At 36.6% G+C, this 18,122-nt stretch overlaps 2 protein-coding genes and 1 long non-coding RNA gene across 3 annotated transcripts; 1 reads left to right on the forward strand and 2 right to left on the reverse strand.

Moving 5' to 3' along the window:
* Window positions 1-552: 552 nt before the first annotated feature.
* On the reverse strand, window positions 553-8,930 carry LOC133742570 (probable serine/threonine-protein kinase At1g09600). Its single transcript, XM_062170253.1, has 10 exons — window positions 7,905-8,930; window positions 7,198-7,816; window positions 5,290-5,574; window positions 4,247-4,564; window positions 3,139-3,366; window positions 2,534-2,634; window positions 1,974-2,070; window positions 1,383-1,853; window positions 910-1,297; window positions 553-756 (listed from the first exon to the last, which is right to left on the reverse strand). The coding sequence occupies exons 2-9, from the start codon at window positions 7,612-7,614 to the stop codon at window positions 1,091-1,093; spliced, it is 2,124 nt and encodes a 707-aa protein (XP_062026237.1). The 5' UTR covers window positions 7,615-7,816; window positions 7,905-8,930; the 3' UTR covers window positions 553-756; window positions 910-1,090.
* A 3,356-nt stretch (window positions 8,931-12,286) lies between these two features.
* Window positions 12,287-13,552, reverse strand: LOC133742576 (uncharacterized). The gene is made up of 3 exons (XR_009862635.1): window positions 13,414-13,552; window positions 13,171-13,256; window positions 12,287-12,492 (listed from the first exon to the last, which is right to left on the reverse strand). It is a non-coding gene; the product is annotated as an uncharacterized LOC133742576 (long non-coding RNA).
* Window positions 13,553-16,821: 3,269 nt separating this feature from the next.
* On the forward strand, window positions 16,822-17,904 carry LOC133742572 (nicotianamine synthase-like). Its single transcript, XM_062170254.1, has one exon. The coding sequence runs from the start codon at window positions 16,868-16,870 to the stop codon at window positions 17,720-17,722; it is 855 nt and encodes a 284-aa protein (XP_062026238.1). The 5' UTR covers window positions 16,822-16,867; the 3' UTR covers window positions 17,723-17,904.
* The last annotated feature ends 218 nt before the right edge of the window (window positions 17,905-18,122 follow it).

Raw genomic sequence — 18,122 nt, forward strand, 5'->3', positions numbered from 1 at the left:
ATAAAAGTGGGCGTGAAAAGACACGAAGACTCTGTACCATAACAAATTTCAACTTGACTATGTTTACAAAATGGCCATAGTTTTAGACCGTCCGAACAAAGTAACAGACTCAGATGGATGGCACCGAGACACGGTGTGGTTCTTACAGCTTCAAACTCTTGCACTGGAGAACTCTTTTCTCAATAAAAGTGGGCGTGAAAAGACATGAAGACTCTCTTACCATAACAAATTTCAACTTGACTATGTTTATAAAATGGCCATAGTTTTAGACCCTCCGAACAAAGTAACAGACTAAGATTGGACGGCACCGAGACACGGTGTGGGTCTTACAGCGACAAATTCTTGCACTCTATTAAAAGATTACACGAGGACCAAAAAAATTAAAAAATTAAAAACAGTCACTGCAGGATTTGTAAGAACTTGTTTTATGTGTTAGTGATTGACAATTGCTTAATTTACTAGAAAGTAGAAACAAGCTGAAGACAATTGCTTAACCTATAACATTCCTAATTAATTTTGCTCCAGTGAGTACTGAGTATCTTCATTCCAAAAGAAGCATAAAAAAAAACTAAATAAATAAAAGAGAGGATTATGTTGATGAATTTGGAGCAAGAAACTGTCTTCTATTGATGTGATCAAAAGGGGGTATTCAAGTTTTACAGAGAATAAGACAAAGCTGATTGAGCTACTCAGGTTTCAGCTGTACACAAGCTTGTCTCCAGCATCTGAACACCACCTCAGAGACCTTCTCATCATCTGGCAATGAAACAATTTTTCTGGTATGTCAATATTTGCCCAGGGATTTGATATACTTCAAGTTCCTGATTAACTATTTCTCAATCATTCTCAGATTAACTATTTCTCAATCATTCTCAAGCATGTGATGATTAGTATAACTATATTGCATACCTTCCAAAAGTGAATATGCATCCGACGCGATGAAACTTGATGAAGCTCCATATATTCCATTTATCTTTTGGTGGCCAGATTTGTGAAGTTCCCCAATGATTCTCTCTTTAACATTAGCACTTTTTCCATTCGAAGGAGCTCTTGCTATCCAAATTGCAGGAGTATAAGTTTCCATTTTCCATCACCTGCCGTTTCTCACATTGTGAAGTAGGGACTCGGTTTGTCCATTTTCACCATAGGCTTTCTTGGTGTTGGCTTTGTCCAGTCTAGCTTTGCGGACAGCATGTTGTATTTGTTTTTCATGCTCTTTGAGCATCTCCTCAAGGTTTCCCCCAGGGGGCATCAGCGGTCCAGAGTAGTGGATCCGGTTCTTCTTGGTAGCATAACCCTGATGCAACAAGAGAAGTGATTTAGTAATGTCCGTGAGTCAACTTTAAAGATAAAATAATGAACAATGACAATAATTCCTTTACCCTTGCTGAATCCTTTCCAGATGGCTGTTCATCCTTTCTCTGTGAAGACTTTGGCCTATTCAGAAATTGAAGGGACCAATCGTGTTTTGCAGAGGAATTCCCGTCATCTAAATGATTATATCTGGTGTTAATACGCTCCTCTGGCCAGTGTGGATTTGCAGTAGTTTCTACAACACCACCAAACCGCGAATCACTTCGAACTGAAGCTGAACTGGAAAATCTGGAAGATTGGGCTGCTCCACCATTCATATATGAGTTCTGCCTTCTCAACTCTGCACCATTCTTAGACTGGCCTCGCATCTCCAGATTCCGTGTAGATCCATATGCACTTGGGTGCATTGAATGGCCTGAATGGGAGAAGCCATTTGATGTGGCTCCTTTGGGAGGTTCAAGAGGAAAGCCAGAGCCACTATCCTCTTCAGGAATGTACTTCTCGCTGATGCTTTTTGGCTTATGTTGCCCTTGTTGGTTCTAATTAAAAAATGAAACAAAAAATAAATAAATCGAATGTAAATCAGTAAATCAATGACAGTGATTCAAGTTAGGGCACTTTCAAATGATGAAATAATTGCAAAATTAAAATAATGATACCTCTGTTGATTCCTGCCCAGCAGTGCCAACTGGTGCTGGCACAGCCTTTGATTCTTTGGAACTCCCTCCATGTCCTTTACCACCAGATGCTCTTCGCCTGATTTATAGATGGACAAATCAGTTTTCAATTTTCTAAGCAAGATATAGTAAATCAACTCAAGCCAAGAATAACAATAACCAACCTAATATATGCATATATAAAGGTAATATACACACAGAATTACAAGCATATCCATTCTCTTCAAATAGTGAAACTAGGATTTTGCTTTTCTACAAGAAAAGTAGAAAGAAAAGCACTCTACAATGTAAAACAAAACAGCAATCTCTCTCTTTGCAGTTGTAGTGACCTCATTGTTCCAAGGCATCATGGCTACAGATAACAAAGCCTCTGTATCTTATCAACAACAAAGCCTTGTAGTACTGATTTCCAGAAAAATGTGATGGACATAAACTAATATAAAATAACAGCTTTTGCTAGAAAACAAGACAGAGCACAACAGGACAAAATTTGCCAGGAAAAAAAGGCTTGAAAATACTTGTAGAATTGAGAAATGGCTTACCTTCTAGCTTCCTCATCTCGGAGCTTGGCATCGAACTCTTTGCTCGGTGGGTACTTGGGCAAAGTTGAAGGATCACAGGGAAGCGGCATAGATGTGAAGAACTGAAAAAAAATAAAATAAAATAAATAAAACATAAATAAACCCAGAAGATCAAACTTCCAGAACTAGCGGTAAGGTTACCCATACATCCCAACCGCCATTAAAATACCAAAAGAACCCTGAAATGCAGAATGGCTATTTGCAAATCATTAGCTGTACTTCTAGATGGAAGGCCAAGATGTCTACCGGACAATATGATCTCTTTTTCAACATACCATGGTATTTACGGTTTCGTTTAACAATTGTCTAGCAATTTTGAGCAAACCTTAATTAAAATACGGAAAATCAGCTTTCCATTTAAGTAACGACTAGGATTGATATGTCAGTACTCAGCTCCAACAACTGATACTTAATATATCATTGAAGCTACAGCAAAGACAAGAAGTATATTGTTCTTCTCATTTTTTTAACTCTATATTCTTTCAATTTGACACTTATAAAAATAAAAATAAAATAAAAAAAAGCAGACATTAAAGTTTCAAATAGCAAAGAAAGCCCATGATTACCTCACTCTGAAGTGCAGAAGAAGCTGTTCCACGACGGTCAGGTTCTACTGCCAGAAGAACCTCCAACAGGGCCATTGCTGAGCGCGGAAAATCTTTGAAGGTCTCTGCAACACAACGCTTGTATGGTTGTGTAGGTTTAAAAATCGTTGCATGTGGCAATTTTGATCTCTTCCAGTATTCCTCAGAAGGTGACCCGCAGAGCTTAAATATCTTATGTAGTTGCTCCACCTGTAAACATAAACAATAAGATTTGAACTAAATTAGCCAAGATGTCCACATAATTTCTTCCATTGCTGTGTTAGAGCACAAATGATTTAACCAAACAAAAATCACAGATGGTCATTCAGTTATGAGTTATGACCCATTCGACACTAAACTCAGTACGTTTTCAAAAATATCACTTAACTCACTCACATTTAAATTCGTCTTTCACATAACTCACTGTCGTTAAATCTCCCGTTAGAAGTCGTTAAAGTTCAGGGTATAATTGTCTAAATACTGAAAAAATCATTTCCAAATTGAATTTTTTTTTTCCAAATTAAATTTCAATTTTCAAAATTCCTTTTACACTAGAAATGTTCAGAAACTATAAGAAAAATTTAAAGAAGAAAATCTAATAACTTCAGAAAATAAAAATTTCAAGTTAAAAATATATTTTTTAGTGTTTAGACAAATATATTATCAACTTTAACAGCTTCTAACTGTGGATTTAATGATAGTGAGTTAAGAGTAAGATAATGTTGAATGTGAGTGAGTTAAGTAATATTTTTAAAAAGTCAGTGGGTTAAGTGTCGAACACATCAAAACTCAGTGACCATTAGTGATTTTTTGCCATTTATTCTTAGTGAAAAATTTCAACATATTTTCATCCATCAATTAGAATCTGAATTTTTGTTTAGTTCCAGTTAGATGAGCAGCTGAAAAACAGGTATATATTTTAAATGTTCCAAGTTGAAGCACATATTAATCAATTATTTTTTTGGTGCGCTTTAATTCCACATGTGAGAAATAAAAAGCAAACAAACGAATATATATATATATATATGTAGTGGTATGAAAGTGTGTGTGGTTGTTAATATCATGATCATGAAAAGGCTGGGAAAAGTACCTCTGTTCTTCCAGGCATGATAGGCTTCCCATGAAACAATTCTGCAAGAATGCAACCAGAACTCCACAAATCCACAGAAACCCCATAGTCTGTAGAGCCAAGCAAAAGTTCAGGTGGTCGGTACCACAGGGTTACTACACGACTAGTCAGAGGCTGCTTTTGACGAGGTCGGTAAAAGGTTGCTAGACCAAAGTCAGCGATCTTTAGGTTGCCATAATTGTCGATCAAAAGATTTGATCCCTTGATGTCACGGTGCAAAATACCATGACTGTGACAATGTTCAAGTCCACGAAGAAGCTGTTGCATGTAACATTTGATCTGCAGGCCGGAGGCAAACATGTAACAAAGGAAATATAGTCAAACGTTTTGCTATTGTATATAAATAAGATTATTGAAATTAACCCAGCTGCTCCATGATACAAATGAATCATATTGACAGCTAATACAGCATCCCAGGGTGCTGTAAACAACAATAATATTCCTGCAAATGATGAGGAGTTTATTTTCCTTTAGGTTATGGTCTTTCTATTTGAATGGTTTCCTTTTCCAGATAATAAAGTATTCAGCATCAAACATAAAAAACTGATGTGCAATGACATTTTAGGAAAAATGGTTACAGTTCCACCAAAGTTAAGAACCAGACAATCATGTTTGCAAATAGAAGGAAAACTTTAAGGACCTTCATACTGAGTTTTCCTGGGTTCATAAAGGTTCTGGGAGCTAGAAGCACAGTTCAAATTGGTGATTCATAAACTGACATTATCCATTAGTCACAGAAAGATTTTCTTAAAAATTTGCAGATGTAATTTGCAGTACACATATTGAGTCCTCTCTCAGTTCATTTATATGTTTTCTTAGAGTTAGAAAGAAATTTCTTAACCTATTGATTGTGGTGATACTTATGTCAGTTTCATATTGTCGTGTCAGTTTGTGAGCTTAACAAACTTCTTCATAACTTTATGCTCAAAATCCATACACAAAATGTTATTCTTAGTATAAACTTTTACTATGTCACACTTAAATCTGACTGGCAAAGCAAGTACCTGTGCTTCAGTGAACTTGATCCCAGGTCTTGATGCAATCCCTGCAAGATCATGCTCCATATATTCAAATACAAGGTATAAGCTGCCCGAAACCCTTGATGTAATCAGACCTTCAAGCTTCATGATATTGGGGTGATCAAGCCTGCGCAAAATAAGAATTTCTCTCGACATAAAACGTACACTTTCTGGATCCATATTGGCAAATCGCACCTTCTTTAATGCAACTATTTTGTTTGATTCAAGATCACGGGCTCTGTACACACTGCTGTAAGTTCCTTGTCCAATCTGCAGTATTGACAAAATTTAAAATCTATAATTTTAAATAGAAAAGGAATAAAGAAAAGGTCCTAAATGTGGATACTAACTAAATAAAGTGAATAAATTGTCAAAAAATTTGCTTAGCTAAAAGTCGGGACCTAGAGGTTAACAGATAAAATATTAGCAACCAACAGATGAATCTACAAATGAATATGACTGGTAGAATTAAATCTAGTACGAGTGCTTGTCTTTTTGAACTCATTTCATTTCTTTGTTTTACAAATGTTTTTCTCTATGTGGTGGAGGAAGCCTTTTATTAGAGCTCAGTTGCTCAACTATTATGAATAGCCACCATTTGCTCATTGATATGTGACTCTGTCTCTCAAAGTCAGAAGAAAGGTATGCTTACAGAAAGTGGGACCAAAAATGAATTCAGAGATTATACAAATTTCTTGGAGCCATAAATTGTTAACACATACATTTCTGGTACATTACCAAATCAGATATACACAGTGCAACATTCTCCAACTGAGTGCATAGGGTACAAAAGAATCTATATATGTAATAATATATTTATCTATGCACTTCAGAGTGTATTGATTGTTCACTCTGGAAATAAAACAATGACAAAGGTGGATAATTTTTTACATCTTAGTTCCATGGAGTTCTCAGTGTAGGTATCAACACAAGTGAGAATCAAGAGAATCTATTAGTAGTTGAAGCTTGCTACCTCATTCAGGAGAAGTTTCTACTGTTAATTAGTTTATTGAAGTAAGATCGCATCTTAACCCCTTTGACCTGACTATATATGTTTGCTCTCAGGATGTACATGCATATCTATGGAATAGTAGAATGAACGTTTGACAGAAACGTACATGCATTTCATTGATAGAAATATTTGCAAGATGTTTATTTCTACTAATAAATTAACTCAATGCCATTATGTTGAAGAAAAATCAGCACATTTGGTCTTGGTACAATCTTGAACACAACTCCCCAATATTAACCCCAAAGTTTTAGTTTAAAAAGTAAATGAAACATATCAAATATTGAGTTGGTACAATCTTGAACACAACTCCCCAATATTAACCCCAAAGTTTTAGTTTAAAAAGTAAATGAAACATATCAAATATTGAGTTGGTACAATCTTGAACACAACTCCCCAATATTAACCCCAAAGTTTTAGTTTAAAAAGTAAATGAAACATATCAAATATTGAGTTGGTACAATCTTGAACACATCTCCCCAATATTAACCCCAAAGTTTTAGTTTAAAAAGTAAATGAAACATATCAAATATTGAGTTGTAATCTTGAACACATCTCCCCAATATTAACCCCAAAGTTTTAGTTTAAAAAGTAAATGAAACATATCAAATATTGAGTTGGTACAATCTTGAACACATCTCCCCAATATTAACCCCAAAGTTTTAGTTTAAAAAGTAAATGAAACATATCAAATATTGAGTTGGTACAATCTTGAACACATCTCCCCAATATTAACCCCAAAGTTTTAGTTTAAAAAGTAAATGAAACATATCAAATATTAAGTTAAACATAAGTTTCACAATACCTAAACTACTAAGCAAGGAGATAAACATGAAAATAATGAATAATAAGAAGATGCAAAATGAAGAAGCAATTGAACAAACCTTGTCCAGTTTTTCAAATGAATCTGCCTTGCGAGGCACCCACCCACTGATTGCTTCTCCTGCCACTGCAGTGAGCCAAGAAGGCCATCCAGCAACAACTTGTGCTCCTCTTTCTCCATGTGTTATGCTAGTTATCCTATTTAGCCCAGATGGGAATTTCGGAGCAGTTGCCCCTGCTTTGGTAACCCCGATCTTGTTCTCCCCTTCATCTGATGAAATGGGAGTCGACCCTGCATTGTCCTCGGTGCGATGATTGGTTATCAACCGTGTAGTTGCATCATTTCCACCAGCATCTACCCCGACGGCTGCTCCATCTAATTCCTTTGACAACTTATTTGATTTTAATTCTTTGTCCCTACGATGATTCTTCAAAACATATTGATTGGCTAATAGCCCTTTCGAGCAAATGCATCCCATAATTCTACCAGACAGTTCCTATTCCAACCAGAAAGAAGTGAGCAAAAATAATCCTCTAGTTCCCAAAGCAAAATGCCATATCTCATTGCAGCATTAAGCTATAATTTCAGAATCAGTTGATAAAATACAATCTCAGATGGCTCCCCAGATCACCCAATCAAAGGTTTCAACCAAGAAGAACAAAGTTGAAAGATCCCAGAGCCTATATGGAAAGGCAGATCCGCAATTCAATGGAATGCAGAAGAAGAAAGGGGAATATTGTTGTCGAGTGGGGATCAGAATAACCAAACCTGAAGAATGCAGAATGTGATAGACTGAAATGGATCGACAGGCTCCGGAATGTGTTTTGAGTCCACAAATAGAACAAGTTACAACGAAAGAAAGCCCCGGGACGGGACGGGACAGGACAGGCTTGTGACTTGGAAACACCAATGTGGGTTGTGACAGACAAGCAACAAACAGATTGAGGATTCTAGAAAAGAGAGATTCCAGAGAGAGAGAGAGAGAGCGAGCGATTTTAGGATCTGGGTGGTCCTAGAATTACGAACAGCCAAGAAACCCAACTCTTCACACGAGTACAGAGAGAGAGAGAGGGGGAACAGCCTCTTGCTTCGCGGCTATGCCCTCTCTCTTTGCTCTCTAACTTTCATCCAAACCGTTTTAACCAAACTAAAATATGAATTACAACAATAAAACAAACACAGCCTCCCCGTGAGTGGAAGAAGAAGAAAAGCTACAGCCAATGAGCCATTAGGTAGAGATCTAGACGCAAGCACTAAGCAGAGGAGGTCTCGCACACCACGCGCACCTTTCAATGCTGACGATATTATGCAAAATATTAATTAATTCAGCAGAATCATCATATTCTGCAAGCTCTACTCCGAGTAGATAAAGTAAGGATTAAATTCAGTTTAGTCTCTTGAACTATGGGGCTATAATCAGTTTGATCCCTTTTTTTTTTTTTAATCACATTGGTCCCTATACTTTCAAATCGCATCAGTCACGTCCATTTTTTGAATTTCCCTCCAATCGTGATGTCAGTCGTTCAGTTGGAGCCAACATGGAGCCCCACATTTGCAGGCTGAAAAACCCCAGGGAGGGCATAATGGAGATTTCAACCTCTTTGCCTACAAAAATTAAACTAATGCTAATCCAACCCTAGTTATGATGAAAACATAATTAGCACTTGAAATACATGGTATTTCGTCAAATCAGAAATGGTTTAAGGAAACATAAATTAGAAATGATAGAAACCAATATAAACCAACATTAAAGCAAGGGAATACTCGAAATTGACACAAACCAACTCAAACCAAGCAAAACCAACATTTGTAGAAGTACTAGAACTTAATTAGCAGCCAAAGTAGATGCATAAATGTGTGTTTACATCCAAAACTAACCAAAAAACAATAGTTTGGATAGAATTGCCAATGATCCTAGTTCTAGGTTTTCAAATAAGCTCTTAGACAAACATCAATAGTAGGAGGCTTTAGGGTTCCTTTTAATCATCATCAAGAATTATATTGCACCCTAAATGAAAACAGAAGAGAAAAGGAAAAATATAGGAAAAGGTGATCAACACATGAACTCATAAATTCTGAAAATCAGAACATAACAAGGATAAGATACCACTATTAGAGATTTAGGAAAATAATAGTTGTAGTATGAAGAAACTAAAAATTAAAGTGTGCCAAAAGCAAGGGAATTGAGATACTATGTGTGAGAAAGGGCACATGTGAACCAAGAAGCACCAAGAGAAAATAAACATGTGGAACATGAATTACTTCCCGTGTCACAACAAATAAACCCTAACCATATATGATTCATTAAGAACATTTATTAGTATCAAATCATATGAATAGTTATATTCTTTTATGGTGGTGGGAGATTTCTTAAATAGGTTAGGGATTGAACGACATAATTATCTCTTTCAAGCATGATTGTCTCCCCTCTGAACAAAAAAAAAACTCAGTTATTCACAAAAAAACATACATTAATGTAATATAGAGATTACATTAGAGTGTGAAATTTTAACAACAGTTTCTAGTCAGAATATATATGGCATAATAAAGAGACCAATTAACCTGTTTGGGAAAAATACCTCAAAGTGAAACCTCTGAAGATAGATTTGGGTGCAGCGAAATCCTCTGAAGGCAAATCTAGGTGATGAGAAATCCCCTAAATGTGATTCTGGGTGAGAAGTAATTCTCTAAATGCTAATATGTGTGAAGAGAGATCTCCTCAAGGCAAATCTAGGTGAGGAGCAGTACCCTCAAGGTGATTCTAGGTGAGAAGTAATTCTCTAAATGCAAATCTGTGTGACAAAAGATCTCAAGGCGAATATGGGTGAGGAGAAATCTCCTCAAATTGAATCTGGGTGAGGAGTATTCCCTTCGAGGGAAATCTGAGTGAGGAGTGAAATCCAGGTGAGAAGAAATTCCCTAAAGATGAATCTGGGTGAGTAGAATTCATGGTGAAGCAATTCATACTATATGAGTCATATGTCTTAGTCTAATTATTGTACTTTCATAGACCAGCAAGCGACTGTTTAACCACATAGAGTCTCTTTTTAGATGTAGATGAAGTTGACATTCATATGTTTTATATTCAATAAATTGACTCTTAAAAAAAAGATATATTTTTTCAGATATCCCCGATATATCCTCGATATTTCTGATATCTCTATTTTTCAAAGTTTTGATAGATATGTAGATACATATATTTTAATCCTTGCATTCATGAAGGTAAAACCTCATATACTTAACGGCCCCAAAAATGTTTCAGTAATTCTTGGTTGATCAGAGTAAATATATTGTACAAAGAGTTTTACATAATCTACTTTTCCCTTTAGATTGATCTGAGTCCCGTATCTGTATCAAACATTTGTATGTTAAAAAAATGCCTCCAAGTCAAACATGGATAGCATAATTCAAAAATGCAAGTGCTAAATGTACATATGACATTATAAATTTCTTAGAAATGCATATTCACTACCCGATGCAAATTCAATAAAGCATTTAGAATGTTGAAAATGCGCCTCAAACAAATTTCAAATAATTTGTTAACCCAACAAATAAAATCACAAATCCATGTAAATCTAAAACAATAAAAGCACCCACAATTTAACCAAAAATTAAATCAGTAATTCCTACATAGAAATTAGATCAGGGTTTACCCAAATTCAAACAATTCACACATACAGTAATCTCCACACACAATTTAGTTCAGGAGATTACAGCAAAATTAAGTAATTCACCCACACAGTAATCTCTGCATAGAAATTAGTTCAGGAGATTACAAAAGAATCAATCAAAGCAACTCCACATAAATTAATCATCATCTTTAAACTCAAGGAAAACAAGTCAACTGAAGACTCTTTTCCAACTCACTAATTGTCAACATTATGACATATTCAAAATTCACACCGTAATCCTTGCGTAGGAAAATAGTTTAGGAGATTACCCAACGAGAAATTTTTCTATCCTACTGGAGAACCATCTCAGCTTGCCACATGGTCTGACGAACCAGTAAAAAATTGCCATGTGGAAGCTTTGACAGCTCAAACCATCCATTAGCTACCATCGTTAACCGATACAAACCTTATTTAAAAAATCCCGAATATAATTTCATTCTCTCTTGAACTGTTCATTCATTCTGCAGTCAAATTTGGGTGAAGACTAAATCTAAACCGAAGTCTCCAAGCTTCCTACTCTCCTTCCTCCGCTTCTCCATTGTTGGGCTTCTTTCCCAAATCACTGTCCTTCATATCTTTAACAAAGCAGTAGTCATTTTCACTAATTTCATTAGCACAGTATATCTCGCAATCAAAAGCCATGTTTCTCATCAGAGACATGGATCTCGTTCCTCGGTGCAGAGACTTGTCCGGAAGCCTTAGATCTCTGCCTCATCGTGGCCCATACTCGAATTGGTCATCTGCATCTTCCTCGTGGAAAGCTGCAAGATCTAGCATCGGCATCATGCTTGCATGATTCAAACTCATCAGCCCAATTGCAGTAGATCCGTTCGATTGGAATTAAGATTTTATCTAAGAATTTTTCAAGAGATTGCAGAATATATATATAAGACCAAATATACACTTCAATTGGAATTGAGATGAATGATTATGTATAAAAATCTAACTACATGCATGATCGATGTAATCATATGAGAAGATCTTTATTAAAATAACTTCATGTTCTGTTTACCTTGATCAAGATCTTTGACTCCATGAGAGAAACTGCAATCTTTGGAGAATAATGAGAAGACGAATTGGCAGATAACGGTAGAAGGATGAGTAGCTAACGGGAGGTAACAGGGCTGTAACATGAGCTGTTAAAAACTTCCACGTGGCAATTTTTTACTGGTGCGTCAGACCATGTGGCAAGCTGAGATGGTTCTCCAGTAGGATAGAAAAATTTCTCATTACGCAACCCACTCAAAATTAATGTTCTTTTATCTTAAAAGAAAACACGAGTCACCATAGTGACATTCAATCAATGTTATCTCAACAATGTAATCGGAAATCAACGTCTATTACGCCCTAATTTTTAAGCACAAATAATAAACAATTAAACAACTACAAAAACACCGGGTGTGATGGTTCAGACATCAACACTAAAAACCTGTCAATTTTTTTCTTTAAAAACAAGTACTTGATGACATCCTAAACCCACAATGTCAATACAGACTTTTTCTTTAGAGTTATATATTACATTACACAGAGTTTACGAATTAAGTTGCATTAACAAAATAATAAGTAAACGCTCCTTTTGAGCTTACCATGAAACATAAGTCTAATAAAATCAGAGTAACAAAATTAGCTTCCAACACCTAAAGATGCAACCACAAGACTTCAACTTCAGCCATGATTTCCTTGACCTACATCAGGTAGTAGATATGCATTTCTAAGAAATTTATAATGTCATAGGTACATTTAGCACTTGCATTTTTGAATTATGCTATCCATGTTTGACTTGGAGGCATTTTTTTAACATACAAATGTTCGATATAAATATTGGACTCTGATCAACCTAAAGGAGAAACTAGATTATGTAAAACTCTTTGTACAATATATTAACTTTGATCAACGAAGAATGATTGGAACATTTTTGGGGCTGTTAAGTATATGAGGTTTCATCTTCATGAATGTAAGATTTCCCCTACACCATTGAATAGTGCACCGGGTTGCAACACAACCCGGTAAACTTTTTAAGCTTGTATGAGTAAACTCAACCAAACAAACAGAAACACATATTTATGTTATCTCAACCTAACAAAATCGATATGCACAACTCTCAATCAACGTGAAACGACATCATGTGACATCAAAGGTGAAATCATTAAGTCACACATATAAATCACTTCCCGTTTCTCTCTATAGAGGACAATCGTCACCACTATGACCCTTCAAATTATTTGAACCCTCAACAATAACAAGGCAATCACAGCTTAAAACAAGATAAATCAAATTCATAGTAACCCCTACGTATAGTTTAGTTCAGGAGGTTATATTAAAACAATCAATTCAAATGATAGAAGGAAACCCAAAATCCATACTCTCGCGTCCGAAGGTAAAACGAATCACCATAGCAACCATCATAATCATTATGACCTCAGCCACGCAACTCAAAATCAATGTCCCTCTGCGACAACAAAGAAGAATACATTCAAGACATCTATTCTCCACCACATAATATCGTCATGACTACTCACCGACTGAACAAAACCCAAAAAAAAAAAAAAAATGGGAAAAAGAGAGCAACCCAACCAACAAAAAACCAGAGAGAAGAAAAACCATACCTGTTTGAGCAAAGGAAGGATCCAACCACAACCGCGAAACGCAGGAGAATTCGGAACATTAGTAGACACAGACGACGGCAGGCGCTTCCGGGCAAACTTCACGAACACAAAACTCCTCTGTCACAAAAACGTAAAGAAGAAGTCGAGTAGCTGGAACTCTCTCTCTCTCCAGCCTTTATATAATGAAGCAGTCCTCACTCTCACCCGCTGGATCAGAGGCACGCGACACAAGATCTTGCCATGTGTCCTCCCACGACTGACACAAGGACAACCAAACGCCGTTGCCTCGATCCCGTACAGAGCGTTATTATAACCAATACTATTCACAAAGCACCAAATCCGTAGCCACGAACTACCACTACAGCAGCGACACGTGCCAAAACAAGGCAACGCCAAAAATCGATAGTTCTCCAGACGCCGAGCCAGGCCCCTAGCGAGCCCGCCTAGGCACCCCAGTCAAGATTCCCCTCGGCTAGGGACTTGGGGGGACTAGGGGAGAATAGGCACCCCGTTTTCGGAAAACAGCTCGCCTTACTCCAGCATTTACAGAGAAACAAACTCCCTACCCAAGAGAACTCTTGACTAGGGACTTGGGGGGCCTTGTTCATACCACCTTGCTCCTAACTGTAAATATTAGGAGATAAGGCTCACTAACCCCCAAAATAGGAGGATCCGAACACCTAAAATAGGATGTGGAGCCCCCTCGGCATGTCGCCAAAGGCCAAACGCCTATATAGGGCATAGGTCCGTAGGTCCATTCCTACATTCCTATCCCTGTTTCTGAAAGCGCGCAAAGCACATTTGCCACTTCTGGAAGCGTACATTCTCCCACACCGAAAATGAACAGGACTCCAATCCCAAAACAGGCTACATAAGACCTCCCAACTTCCATATCAAGTAGTCACCACTATCTCACTCCCCTAATTGTCAACATCTTACTAGATACTGACTTAGGCATCGGAGGGTTATAGGCCGGTCTACCCACTGACGCCTGTTGGTTCTTGCAGGATAAACAACGAACATTCACTCGCTTTGGGGGGTACCGAGACTCGTATTAGGATTTAGCTGAGACCTATTCCTCGATCAGATTTCAGTAGAAACAGAGATATTTGACGATGTCGGAGAAATTTCGCAGAAACAGTGGAAGATAAGATATTTTCCTCTTATAATATATCGGTCCCTCCAAAAAGGGAGATATCGGGGGATATATCAGAAATATTGCATATATTTCAATTCTTGCATGAATGTAAGATTGTCATCAAAGTCCTCAACTGATCAAAACAAATTTCTTAGGTGCATGATGACAAATTCAATTGAACATGCTAATTGTTCATTTCATTTTATTTGCAGGAGAAAAGAGAAGAACAAATGGGATATAAGTATGGCAAGGCTTGCTTTTGTTTATGTTTCTAGTATTATGAACTGTTTAGACTTAAATTTTTGTTTCATTTTGAAATTTTATGAATAGAAGTATTTGGAATGTTGTTATGTACTTTGAGCATCAATATTAATGAAACTTTGTTTACTTACAATATGTATTCTCATTTTGCCTATTCTCATTAGATTTCCTAGCAATAGTTACAAGTCAGTTTAACTATAAAAATGAAGTCAATTAAGAACTGATACATCAGTTCTATAAGAAAAAATCGATGTCCCGTTAGCTAGTAGATATCGAAATATTATGACAGAATCGATGTCCCAGAAATCAGTGCACATCGAATATAATATATAGTTCAATGTTTTATATAAGATTGGACATCAATATAGATCGAATAAACGATGTCCTAGGAGTTACTGGACATAGTTATATAATGAGAACTGATGTGCCAAAGACTAAAATACATCGTTTGTATTATGAGAAACAATTTAATAAGCATAGTTGTGTTGTTGGACATATACTTCATTAAGCACTAAATTCAAATATATGAAGGTTTAATAATAGCTGAATACACCAATTTGTGATCATACTAACGGTTTTATATCGATTCTGGATGCTTATCCGATGTCTCTTTTTGTATGGAACATTGGCTAAAAATGATGTCTTTTTTTTTTTTTTTTCATGATCTTTAACATTACCTACTAAGACATCGCTAGATTTTTTTTTTTTTTACATCGGCTAGGAGCCGATGTTTATTAGCATAATTCTAGTAGTGAGTTGTGTTAGTAGAAATATAATTTGGTATTCAAGATTTGAGTTTCAGATTTGTTTTATATTACTTGTTGGTAAGTTGTTTATGAATTGTGGGGACCAGGTAGACTCCAGAAGTTAAGGATAGATAAGTTTATTGAGGAGTACTGAAATGTTTTTACAGGTTTTGGGTAGTCCGCTTTTAGGGGAAGTTCCACCAAATTTTCAGTGGAATTTCTTCTAAGTTGGGCCTTGCAGCCACTTCGGATTTCATGATGAAACCTGGGTTCTGTCACTTCTTTGTCGAGCCAAATAGAAGGGGCCTGTTTGCCACTTCTAACAACAATGTTTTAGTGAGTAGTAATGATTTTTCGTTAACTACTTGACCATTGGTTACTTTAAATTAATTAATGAAATTTATTTTCTTGTCAAAATTTATTTATGTCCACAGTTTTTTTCCTTTGCCTGAGTATGCAAATAAAATATCTTGAACTTAATTTGGTCATACAGTTTGACCCTCTGGGAGACTGCTAGAGGCATTTCCCATGCCTCTTTAGACTTGAACAAGCTTTGGTTCTAATTCCATTCACATTAAAGTGTGAACGCGAACTTGCAACAGAACATCTTTTGCTTTCATTATTTTTTGCATTCTTAGAAGAATGTAAGTGTGGAAAGAATCTTTCCATGGCACCTTAAACCATAGGACTTGGTATAACAATTAATAAATATATTTGGGATATGATGGCATTCAACTTCTATAATGCTTATATTGGGTTGAGGTACTGTTTCATAAAATAGTTAATCCGAAGATATAGTAAAAGATTTAGTACGGTTTAAAAAGAACATGGTAAAAGTGAAATAGGTTGGATAAAGATGCGTTGAAGAAATCAGAAATGTCATGAATGTTTGTAATTTTATGGACTTCAAAAAGTTATAAATCTAAAAGTTGTTGTACGTATTCAGAAAATTACACAAAAAAAGTTGCACGTTAAAAAGTTAGGAAATAAAGCTACGCTACAGTAAAAAGTGCAGAAAATAGTGAACTATAGTAATATATATAAAAATTATAGTAGACCAAAACATAGATATGGTACTGAACTTTAAGGAAAATCCATGTATAATATATTCATATGCGAGTGTGGCAAATAGATCCTACTGCATGAAGCACACCACTTCAGTTGACCATTTGAGATTTTGTTACGTAACAATCCAGATTCTAACTCCTATAAATACATGGATAAGCCTCTCCAGAAAAACACAACCACTTTAATCTACAACGTCCATCCTAGCTAATCAATCCATATTTCAATCTCAACTGCAATACACATGGCTTCCCTCCAGATCACCAAGATGGAATCCGAAATTCCTACTGAGCTTCTCATAGCTCACATTATGCAACTCCATGCAAGCATATCCAAGCTCGACTCCCTTCGCCCTTCGAAGCAAGTCAACTCCCTCTTCACCCAGCTGGTCAAGTTGTGCACTCTTCCATCTTCGTTGGATATTCATGACTTACCCGAAGAGGTCCAAATTATGCGCGAGAGTCTCATTAGTCTCTGCAGCCGAGCTGAAGGTCTGTTAGAGCTTGAGTTTGCCACACTCCTAGGGAAAACCTCTCAACCCATGAACAACCTTAATCTTTTCCCCTACTATGGTAATTATGTCCTGCTGGCCAATTTGGAGAACAAAATTCTTAATGACAGTGGGGTGGTGCATCCTAACAAGGTCGCCTTTATCGGGTCAGGACCAATGCCTCTCACTTCCATTGTAATGGCTACCCATCACATGAAGTCCGCTCATTTCGATAACTTTGATATCGATGACAAGGCCAATGAGGTGGCTCGCCGGATTGTTGCCTCAGACGCTGATCTAGAGAAGAGGATGAAGTTTGAAACTCGTGATATCATGAAAGTTCGGGAGAGGCTTGCCGAGTATGATTGCATATTTTTGGCCGCTCTGGTGGGAATGAACAAGGAAGACAAGGTGAAGATTCTCGGGCATATTAGGAAGTATATGAAGGACGGAAGCTTTTTGCTTGTGAGGAGTGCGAAAGGGGCTAGGGCATTCTTGTACCCTGTTATTGAGGAGCATGACTTGCTGGGCTTTGAGCTTTTGACAATCTTCCATCCCAATAATGAGGTCATAAACTCTGTTGTTCTTGTGCGCAAACCTATCTTTTAAGTTGTCTTCTACGCATACGTTAGTGATTTATACTTCTCCAAGTGTGGTTTACTTCTTTTCTTTTCTGCAAGTAGACAATAAATTGAGGGCTACTAGATAGTGGTAGGTACTCTCCTCTAGTTCTTGTGCTATGGGATACAAACAATGTTGTTTTCTTATTATATCAATCAAGAAAAGTGTTATATATATATATATATACAGATCCAATCCAGAGCGGAGCTCCGCTTTGAAAATTAACGTGTGAAGTTCGAGTTTTTGGTCATTTTTCTGTCGCATATCCACATCTCGACCGTTCAGTTTTTAGGTACTAGTGTATAGATCGTCTCTACAAATTTTCAGCTAAAATGATGATCGTTAAGGCATTGATAATTGCCTTAAAGCTAGTACGGTTCAGGTTGAC

This window comes from Rosa rugosa, chromosome 4 (assembly GCF_958449725.1).
Source record: "Rosa rugosa chromosome 4, drRosRugo1.1, whole genome shotgun sequence".
In the NCBI taxonomy this organism is placed as follows: Eukaryota; Viridiplantae; Streptophyta; class Magnoliopsida; order Rosales; family Rosaceae; genus Rosa; species Rosa rugosa.

What these genes read in the sequence shown, in the direction of transcription:
- LOC133742570 (XM_062170253.1), bottom strand. Translation starts at nt 7,614, where the DNA reads ATGGGATGCATTTGCTCGAAAGGGCTATTAGCCAATCAATATGTTTTG. An exon ending in TCATGCCTGGAAGAACAGAG is followed by an intron (nt 3,367 to 4,246) that starts GTACTTTTCCCA and finishes TTATGTTTACAG; the next exon opens with GTGGAGCAACTACATAAGAT. An exon ending in CTGGGCAGGAATCAACAGAG is followed by an intron (nt 1,854 to 1,973) that starts GTATCATTATTT and finishes TTTTTTAATTAG; the next exon opens with AACCAACAAGGGCAACATAA.
- LOC133742572 (XM_062170254.1), top strand. Translation starts at nt 16,868, where the DNA reads ATGGCTTCCCTCCAGATCACCAAGATGGAATCCGAAATTCCTACTGAG.